We start from the raw sequence: 10,675 nt of genomic DNA on the forward strand, positions 1-10,675 counted from the left end.
GTGTGTGTGTGAGAGAGAGAGTGTGCGTGTGTGTGTGAGAGAGAGAGCGTGTGTGTGTGTGTGAGAGAGTGTGCGTGTGTATGTGTGTGTAGGAGAGAGGGAGTGTGTATGTGTGTCGGAGAGAGTGTTTGTGTGTGGAGAGGGCAAAAGAGAGAGGATCTGTGTGTGATTGTTTGTGTGTGAGAGTGTGTAGTATGGTGGGGTCACCTGTAGTGTGACATGAACCCAAGATCCTGGTTGAGGCCATCTCATAGGTACCGAATTTGGCTATTAGCCTCTGCTCAGTGACTCTGCGTTGTTGTGTATCCTGAAGTCTGCCTTGGAGGACATTCACCCGAAGGTCCAAGGCCGAATGTCCTTGACCGCTGAAGTGTTCCCCCATTGGGAAGGAACATCCCTGTTTGGCAATTGTTGCGTGGTGTCTGTTCATCCTTGTTGTAGCGTTTGCATGGTTTCACCAATATACCATGCTTTGGGGCATACTTGCCTGCAGCATATGAAATAGACAACGTTGGGTGAGTCACGTGAGTGTCTGCTGTGTATATGGTGGGTAATGTTCCCATGAGTAGTGTCAATGTTGAAGATCTGACATGTCTTGCAGAGGTTGCCGTGACAGGGTTGTATAGTGTTGTGGTCGATGTTGTCCTGAAGGCTGGTTAGTTTGCTGCAAGCAATGGTCTGTTTAAGGTTTGGTGGTTGTTTGAAGGCCAGAAGTGGAGGCGTGGGGAAGATCTTGGCGAGGTGCTCATCATCACCGATAATATGTTGAAGGCTGCAAAAAACATGGCGTAGTTTCTCCACTCCCAGGAAGTACTAGACAATGAAGGCTACCCTACTGGTCATATCCTGTGTCTGCCTTCTGAGGAGGTCATTATGGTTTTTCACTGTGGATTGTCAGAACTGGCAATCAATGAGTTGAGCATCATATCCTGTTCCTATGAGGGCGTCCTTCAGTACCATCAGGTGTCCGTCGCATTCCACCTGATCCGAACAGATCTTCTGTATGTGTAAGCTTTGTCCCTGTAGGGGATGGTTGTTTTAATATGTTTAGAGTGGGAGCTTGAGAAGTGCAGCATCGTGAAGTTATCCATGATCTTACAATAGAGTCAGGTACTGAGGTGTTCATCCTTGATGGAGATGCATGTGTCCAAGAATTATTAATCAATTAAAACCTTCTAACTGATGAAAGATTTAACAGCATCTTAGGTTTGTTTAATACATCCTCATCAGGTTTGTGACCCTTTGATCTTTTACTTATAAATTCTGTGTATGATGCCACCTCTCTCACCAACAACTGAAGAAGTAGCGAGGTTCCAAACGCTTGTGTTTTCAAATTGGACTATAACCGGGTGTCATGAGTTTCCTGAAATTAGGATCTCACAATTTGAGAAATTGCAATTCATTATCAGCCACAAATTGGGCCACTGCAACTTATCACTCTTTTATTAGTCTGTTAGAGGATTTTTGCAGTTGTGGCTGTAGCTCCCTATGGAGCCTGGGTGGAGGAGGTGAATGAACAGAGACAAGCCCCTCTTTTAAAAGGGAATTTTACATTTGATAAATTATAATCTATAAAATAAAAAATGCTGTAGAACCAGGAAACTTGATTCTGAATATTACCTTACCTTTCTTCTTATTCTTCTCTTGTATATCATTGAATCAGATTTGGATGTGTGGTGGCGAGCTGGAAATAATTCCGTGCTCTCGGGTTGGGCATATTTTCCGTAAACGCCGACCGTATGGTTCACCTAGAGGACAGGACACAATGACACACAATTCTCTTCGACTGGCACATGTCTGGATGGATGAGTATAAAGTATCTTAGTCCCATACTCAGATTACAGCCCACTGTATGAATTAGAATAATTCTGTGATTTTTCAACTGACCAGCTGTTATGCTTTGGTTTTTCTCAAAGTAGGAGAGAAGTTTGCAATGTCAATACCATCACTTGGTGAATATTTAGCTTTCTTTGATGTAGTTCTATTTTCTTTGTTTTTTTGTCTTGTCCCCCTGCATGACTGCGTTCTTTTAGGTTAATCCTAAATTTGGTTATTCTCTCGTCTCTCTTTATTTGAATTCAAAACAATGAGGCACGAGCCAGCAGGCATCTCCTCTGACTAAGTTTATGAAATTTGTGTGTGAAGTAAACATTTGAGTTATCTGCGAGAGAAATTTTTACACAGAGTAGCTGTGGCAATTGCCTACTCGTTTATCTTTTAAGCAAGTGGCACGATGGAAAAATTTATGGAATTTTCACTATATGCTTCTGACAACTTCAGTGGGTGTGAGAAAACACCTTCCAACAGGCAATATTGTTCAGGCTAATGCTGCAAATCTGATTTATGACATGATATTCTGGATTAGGTTTGAATACCAGGTCCTAGAGTATACAAGGCTACACTTGGCCATTAATTTGATTACCAATCTAAACAATGGTTGAGTATAGCACAATACAAACTGGTTTGAAGGCAGAAGACTAAGGATGGTGGTGGAGGGTTGTTTTTCAGACTGGAGGCCTATGACCAGTGGTGTGCCACAAGGATTGGTGCTGGGTCTGCTGCTTTTCGTCATTTATATAAATGATTTGGATGTGAACGTAGGATGTATGGTTAGCAAGTTTGCAGATCATACGAAAATTGGAGGTGTAGTGGACAGTGAAGGAGGTTACCTCAGAGTACAATGGGATCTTGATCAGAGGGCTAGAAGGCTGAGGAGTGGCTGATGGGGTTTAATTTAGAAAAATATAAGGTGTTGCATTTTGGAAAGGCAGGACTTATACACTTAATAGTAAGGTCCTGGGGAGTGTTGCTGAACAAAGAGATCTTGGAGTGCAAGTTCATAGTTCCTTGAAAGTGGAGGCCCAGGTGGACAGGATAGTGAAGAGGGCATTTGGTACGCTGACCTTCATTGATCAGTGCATTGAGTATCGGAGTTGGGAGGTCATGTTGTGGCTGTACAGGACATTGGTTAGGCCACTTCTGGTATACTGCATGCAGTTCTGGTCTCCCTGCTATAGAAAGGATGTTGTGAAACTTGAAAGGTTCAGAAAAGATTTACAAGGATGTTGCCAGGATTGGAGGGTTTTAGCTATAAGTAGATTCTGAATAGGCTGAGGCTATTTTCGCTGGAGCGAGAGAGGCTAAGGGATGACCTTATAGAGGTTTATAAAATCATGAGGGGCATAGATAGGGTGAATAGACAAGGTCTTTTTCCCGGGATGGGAGAGTTCAAAACTAGAGGGCAGAGGTCTCAGATGAGAGGGGATAGATTTAAAAGGAACCTAAGGGACAACTTTTTCACTCACAGGGTGATGTGTGTATGGAATGAACTGCTAGAGGAAGTGGTGGAGGCTGGTACGAATACAACATTTAAAAGGCTTCTGGATGGATATATGAATAAGAAGGGTATAGAAGGATATGGGCCAAATATTGGAAAATGGGACTAGATTCATTTAGGATATCTGGTCTGCATGGACGAGTTGGAACAAAAGGTTTGTTTCCACACGGTCCAGATTGATGACTCTAAAATCTGAATGGAAAGTGAGAATAATTGCAACCAGAATCTCTAGTCTGGCACTAAGTAGCAACTTGGAATTGATGTTACAGTTGTATAGGACTTTGGTTGGACCACATTTGGAATACTGCGTACAGTTCTGGTCGCCACATTACCAAAAGGATGTGGATGCTTTGGAGAGGGTGCAGAGGAGGTTCACCAGGATGTTGCCTGGTATGGAGGGCACTAGCTATGAAGAGAGGTTGAGTAGATTAGGATTATTTACATTAGAAAGACGGAGGTTGAAGGGGGACCTGATGGAGGTCTACAAAATCATGAGATGTATAGACAGGGTGGATAGCAAGAAGCTTTTTCCCAGAGTGGGGGATTCAATTACTAGGGGTCACGATTTCAAGGTGAGAGGGGAAAAGTTTAAGGGAGATATGCGTGGAAAGTTCTTTACGCAGAGGGTGGTGGGTGCCTGGAACGCGTTGCCAACAGAGGTGGTAGAGGCGGGCACGATAGCGTCATTTAAGATGTATCTAGACAGATACATGAATGGGCAGAGAGCAGAGGGATACAGATCCTTGGAAAATAGGTAACAGATTTAGATAGAGGATCTGGATCGGCGCAGCCTTGGAGGTCCGAAGGGCCTGTTCCTGTGCTGTAATTTTCTTTGTTCTTTGATTGATTTGGTGGGTTTATATAATTGTTGTAAGCAACAACAATAAGCTTCCGCTACCTTTATCATCAAGGAGCAACCTGGATAAGACAGTAAAACTGTTTTATAGATTCTTGTTGAGCAAGAGGGTGAAAGGTTATGTGGCGTAGGTGGGAATATGGAACAGGCTTGACTGACCTGCTCCTAATTTGTATGTGTTTCATATGTGTCATTATAAACAATCATAACAATCCTAATTCCTACCCTGGAAACTAAACTTTATGACTTTTTCTCACTGAATGGTTACTATTTGAAATTGTTCCCATAGCAAATTGCCTTTATTTTCTCCAGAGATAATTAGTACATCTTGTGCATGAATTTCACTTTTCTGAGACGTAAAACCAATGTAATTATCTGCAGTATTAACTATAGGATATTTTTAAAATTCCAGGAACAATTCTTTGCCCTGAGGCCTGAGCTGAGAATCCAAAATTATGGTGATATCAGTGAACGAGTTCAGTTGAGAAAAAGGCTCAATTGTAAAACATTTAAATGGTATCTGGACAATGTGTACCCAGAGATGCAAATTGTTGGACCAGATGGAAAAGCCAGAGTACAACAACCATTGTTAATTAACAAAGCTGTGAAACGGCCAAAGGTTCTCCAGCGTGGAAGGGTAAGGCTCAGTGATATGAGAAACCGAGCTGAGATTGTTTAGTAATCTGCAGTTAAAGATTCATAAAGCCATTTTTGTGAAAGTTATCAATTTCGTGTGCATCATCTTCTACTATAAATAACTGGATTATAAATTCCTGGCCTTAATTTCCTCAAACTTCATAACCCAATATTAATGCCAAAATTTAGGTTGATTTTTCTATTTGCAACTTAGTCTGAAATTTCCTGTGAATTCAAGGGAATGATGCAAACCCAAGCAGAGAATAACTTAAACATTTAGGACCTGGAGGAAGCATGCAAATTAGGCAACTTTCCTTTTTGGTATGTATGAAAGTGAGAGTTTTAGCCTTGCGGACCATCCTAAATCAGATTTCCTACATTCTGTTTTACTGCTGATCGGTACAAGTATTGCATACTAGGGACATTAATCAATAGGAATCAAGCATCTTCTGCTAACTCTTTGACCAACAGTACATAAAGACCATTGCAACACCCTTTGCCAGATGCCAGAAAGACTGGGCTAGACTGCCCTTCCAAATGCTGAGTTGATGCTTCAACCTCTCAGAACCAAGCTCCTAGAAATATACAACTATTGGCATCTTAAGAATTAATGATACAACATGAGCCTTCCATCTGCTCTGCTGTAGACTCTGGGCCATCACCTGATAGGAACATCAGAGGACATAAAGGATCATGAGGGACTCACTGCTGATTGTAATTAATATCAGTCATCTGTATATTGCAGTAAAAGTAATAATCTATTGTGCAATTTTGTGTGCAGAGAGTTTCTGCAGCAGCTGGTGACCCTGTGACATTAGGTGACTTGATTGTCAATATTAGTATTGAGCCACATGCTGTTTATTAGAGGGTGGACAACTTGGAGAGATGTTGGACATGACTGTTACTGCAGCAGAATATGGATAAATAAGATGATAAGTTCTTCAGTGAATTACAGCAGCAGTGGTCCTGCTACAGACCAATATTGGAGTTTATTTATTATGCAGATCAGGCAGGAAAATGGAGTTGAGGTACATAATCAACATGATCTTAATGAATGGCAGAGTAAGCTCAAAGGACTGTGTTGTTACTTCTGATGTTATTTCTTACATCTTCCTAATTTCTCATCATATCTGAGTCATCATTCTTTTGTCTCATCGTACTGTCCAAGTGTAGTCTTTGTTGCAGAGCAGAGTTGCGTAGAACATAGCAAAGTTTCATAATTCAGGCAAGGGAACACTCATTTTGGGTTGTTTAGCAAGAAAACTTAAGGGGGAGTGTGAGCAGCCAAAGGTCGTGGTGCACATTGGTACCAACGACATAGGTAGAAAGAGGGATAAGGTCCTGTGGAGTTAGGAAAGAGACTGAAAAACAGGACTTCAAGTGTAGTAATTACTGGGTTACTACCAGTGCCACGTGCTAGTGAGGCAAGGAATAGAAAGATAGGTCAGATGAATGCATGGCTATGGAATTGATGCAGGGGGCTGGGATTCAGGTTCTTGGATCATTGGAACCTCTCCTGGGGCAGGGACGACCTGTATAAGAGGGATGGGTTGCTTGCACTTAAACTGGAGATGCATGAATATCTTTGCAGGGAGGTGTGCTAGTGCTACTTGAGGATTTAAACTAGAGTGGCAGGGGGGCTGGGAACCAGAGCATCAGGTCAGCAAGTGGAGAGATTGAGGGGAAGGTAGATGTTAGGATCAGTAAATTGGAAAGAAAGGACAGGCAGAGACATGTAAATGAATGCGATGGTACTAATAAGCTGAAGTGTGTTTATTTCAATGCAAGGAGTATTAAAGGTAAGGCAGATGAGCTTAGAGCCTGGATCAGTACATGGGACGATGATATTGTCGCTATTGCAGAGACTTGGTTGCGAGAGGGTCTGGCTGCTCAACGTTCATGGGTTTTGTTGTTTTGGATGCGCTAGAGAGTAAGGCAAAAGAGGTGGAGGAGTTGCACTACTAATCAGGGATGGTGTTACATCTGCACGCAGAGAGGACATGCTAGAGAGTTCATTGACTGAGGCAATATGATAGAGTTCAAAAATAAGATGGGTGCAATCACTCTGATAGGAATATACTATATGCCTCCCAACAGCCACCGAGAGATTGAAGAACAAATATGTAGGCAGATTATGGAAATGTACAATAATAACAGAGTTGTCATAGTAGGTGACTTTAACTTCCCCGGTATTGACTGGGACTCCCTTGGAACAAGAGGCTTAGATGGGGCAAAATTTGTTAAGTTCATCCAAGAGGTTTCTTGAAACAGTATGTGGTTAGTCCAACCAGAGGAGAGGCCATACTGGACCTAGTACTGGCTAATGAGCCTGGCCAGGTGACTGACCTTTCAGTGGGAGAGAATTTTGGTTAACAGTGAAAACAACTACTTAAGTTTTAAGATAACTATGAATAAGGATAAGTCAGGACCTTGCAGGAAGGTACTAAATTGGGGAGGGCAAATTACATCACTGTTGGGTAGGAGCTAGGGAGTGTTAATTGGGAGGAGCTGTTATCAGAAACGTCCACATTTGACATGTGAGAATTGTTTAAAAACCTGCTGGGGAGAGTTCAAGACTGGCATGTTCCAGAAGGGAGGAATAATAAGGATTGCAAGGTAAGGGACCCTTGGATAAGGAAGGAAGTTCTGAATTTAGTCAAAAGGAGAAATGAAGCATATGCAAGGTTTAGGAAGCTAAAATTGGACAGGGCCCATGACGAATATAAGGAAAGCAGGAAAGAACTCAAGCAGGGAATTAGGAGAGCAATAAGGGACTATGAAATGACCTTGGCAAGTAGGGCTAAAGAGAATTCTTGTCTCTTTTGCTATGATACCAGAACTGAAACCAGACTGACCACTTGGCATCGACCTAGACAAGCCTTGACGACCCTGCAAAGTCCTCCTTATTAACATCTGGGGCCAGTGACAAATCTGGGAGAGCTATGTCTCTCTCACAGTCATGCTTATGGACTCATACTTGACAGACAATGCCCCAGACACCAATATCACCATACCTGGATATGTCCTGTCCCACCAGCAGGGCAGACCCAGCACAGGTGGCAGCATAGTGGTATACAGTTGGGAGGGAGTTGCCCTCAGAATCTTCAACATTGAGTCCAGATGCCATGAAGTCTCAAGGCCTCAGGTTAAACGTGGGCAAGGAAAAGAGTTGCTGATTACCATGTACCATCCTGCCTTCACTGATAAATCAGTACTCCTCCATACTGAACAACACTTGGAGGAAGCACTGAGGGTGAAGGGCGCAAACTGTACTCTGGATGGGAGATTTCAATGTCCACCACCAAGAGTTGCTCAGTAGCAGCACTACTGATCGAGGTGGTTAGGTCCTAAAATACATAGCCGCTAGAAGACTAGGTCTGCGGCAAGTGGAGAGAAAATAAAGAAGAGGGAAAAACATACTTGACCTCATCCTTACCAATCTGCCAGCTACAGATCCATCTGTCCATCACAGTATTGGTAGAAGTGACTACTGCACAGCCCTCGTGGAGATGAAGCCCTGCCTTCACATTGAGAATACCCTCCATTATGTTGTGTGGTATTATCATAGTGTTAAATGGGACAGACTTTGATCAGACCTAGCAACTCAAGGATGGGCATCCCTGGGGCATGGTGAGCCATCTACCCAACAATGTAGAAAATTACCCAGGCATGTCCTATACGCAAAAAACAGAACAAATCAAACCCAGTCAACTACTACCCCATGAATCCACTCTCGAGCATCAGCAATGGAAGTTGTGATCAAAAGTGCTATTAAGCAGCACCTGTACAGCAATAACCCTGCTCAGTGACACCCAGTTTAGGTTCTGCCAGGGCCACTCAGCTCCTGACCTCATTACAGCCTTGGTTCAAACATAAATAAAAGAGCTGAGTTCCAGAGGTGAGGTGAGAATAACAGCTCTCAACATCAAGGCTGCTTTTGACCGAGTATGGCATCAAAGAGTGCTAGCAAAATTGGAATCAGTGGGTATCAGGTGGCAAACTCTCTACTGTTTGGAACCAAACACGGCACATTTGAAGATAGTTGCGTTTGTTAGAGGTTAGTTCCAGGACATCTCTGCAGGAGTTCCTCAGCTGCTTTGTCAATGACCTTCTCTCTATCATAAGGTCAGAAGTGTGGATGTTCGCTGATGATTGCACAATGGTCAGCACTTTTTGCAACTCCTCAGATACGGAAGGGTCCATGTCCAAATGCAACAAGATCTGGACAATATCCACTCTTGAGCTGACAAGTGGCAAGCAGTGTTTCATAGAGTCATACAGCATGGAAACAGACCCTTTGGTCCCACTCATTCATGCCGCCCAAGTTTCCCAAAGTAAACTGGTCTCATTTGCCTACATTTGGCTCAAATCCCTCTAAACCTTTCTTATTCATGTACCTGTCAAAATGTTTTTTAAATATTGTAACTGAACTGGCATCCATCACTTTCCTCTGGATATATGAACCACCCTCTGTGTGAAAAGGTTGTCACTAAGGTCCCTTCTAAATCTTTCTCCTCTCATCTTATAAATATGCACCCTAGTTTTGAACTCCCCCACCTTAGGGAAAAGACCTTTGTATTCACCTTATCTATACCCCTCATAATTTTATAAACTTCTACAAGGTCACCCTTTAACCTCCCATATTCTAGTGAAGAAAATCCCTATCCAACCTATTTTTATAACTCAAACCTTGCAGTCCCAGTAACATTCTGGTAACTCTTCACACAAATACTAGACAATGACCATCTCCAATAAGAGACAATCTAATCACTGTCCCTTGCTATTCTATCGTACTACCATCACTGAATCCCTATATCAATATCCCGGGGTTTACAATTGACCAGATGGTGTCAAGCTTCTTGAGTTTTTGGAGCTGCACTCATTGAGACAAGTGTGGACTATCCTCTCCTGACTTGTGCCTTGGGGATCGTGAACTGGTTCTGTGGAGTCAGGAAGTGAGTTACTTGTTTCAGGACCCCGAGCCTCTGAACTGCTCAAAGTTTATAAAACTAGTCCAGTTCAGTTTTTGGCCAATGGTAATCTCAACGATGTTGACAGTGGAGTGTTCAGTGATAATAATACCATTGAATATCAAGGGCAATGGTTATATTATGTCTTGTTGGAGATGGTCATTTCATGACACTTGTGTGGCATACATGTTGCTTGCCACTTGTCAGCCCAAATTTAGGTTATGCCTAATTGCTGCATTTAGACATGGACTGCTTTGGATGCAAATGTAAGTGATCTGTTTAGTAATTTGCAGACAACCCAAAGGTTGGTGGAGACAATACAGTGTGAAGCTGGAGGAACACAGCAGGCCTCTGACTCCAGCATTTGCAGTTCTTGCTATCACAAAGGTGGGTGGAGTTGTGGTAGTGAGGAAGATTATTAAAGGATGCAGCAGGATATAAATCAGTTGGAAAGTTGGGTGTTAAATGGAAGATGGACTTTACTCTGGATAAGTGTGAGGCGATATATTTTGGACAGTCAAATGAAAGCAGAAATTATGCAGAAAATAATAGGAGCATTGATACACAGATGGATCTTGGTATGCTCCATAAAACTGGCAACACAAGTGGATGATGTGGTAAAGAAGCCTTAAGACATTCATCCATCTGGGCATTAAGTATAAAAGCTGGCAGGTCACTTTGCAGCTGTAGAAGACTTAAATCAGGCCACATTCGGAGTATTATGTGCAGTTCAGGTCACCACACCCATAGAAAAGATATGGAGGCTTTGGAGAGGACGCAAAAGAGGTTTATCAGAATATGAACACAGCAGGCCAAGCAGCATCAAAGGAGCAGGAAGGCTGACGTTTCGGGCCTAGACCCTTCTTCAGAAATGGG

At 42.7% G+C, this 10,675-nt stretch overlaps 2 protein-coding genes across 3 annotated transcripts in view; one reads left to right on the forward strand and one right to left on the reverse strand.

The window, feature by feature from the left end:
• LOC109921688 (polypeptide N-acetylgalactosaminyltransferase 11-like) overlaps positions 1-10,675 on the forward strand; it is a 90,713-nt gene that overhangs the window by 2,869 nt on the left and 77,169 nt on the right. Inside the window, exons 2-3 of one of the 2 annotated variants that reach the window (XM_048617618.1) lie at positions 1,664-1,816; positions 4,606-4,830. In XM_048617618.1, the coding sequence (XP_048473575.1) occupies positions 1,664-1,816; positions 4,606-4,830 (378 nt within the window). The remainder of the gene's footprint in view (positions 1-1,663; positions 1,817-4,605; positions 4,831-10,675) is intronic. The other variant, XM_048617626.1, reaches the window with a different exon arrangement.
• The window catches only part of LOC109924610 (polypeptide N-acetylgalactosaminyltransferase 11-like), a 26,766-nt gene continuing 24,559 nt past the window's right edge, over positions 8,469-10,675 (reverse strand). Inside the window, exon 6 of the mRNA XM_048610514.1 lies at positions 8,469-8,503. Coding sequence (XP_048466471.1) covers positions 8,469-8,503 — 35 coding nt within the window. The remainder of the gene's footprint in view (positions 8,504-10,675) is intronic.

The sequence above is a fragment of the Rhincodon typus genome, chromosome 2 (assembly GCF_021869965.1).
Source record: "Rhincodon typus isolate 14 chromosome 2, sRhiTyp1.1, whole genome shotgun sequence".
NCBI lineage: Eukaryota > Metazoa > Chordata > Chondrichthyes > Orectolobiformes > Rhincodontidae > Rhincodon > Rhincodon typus.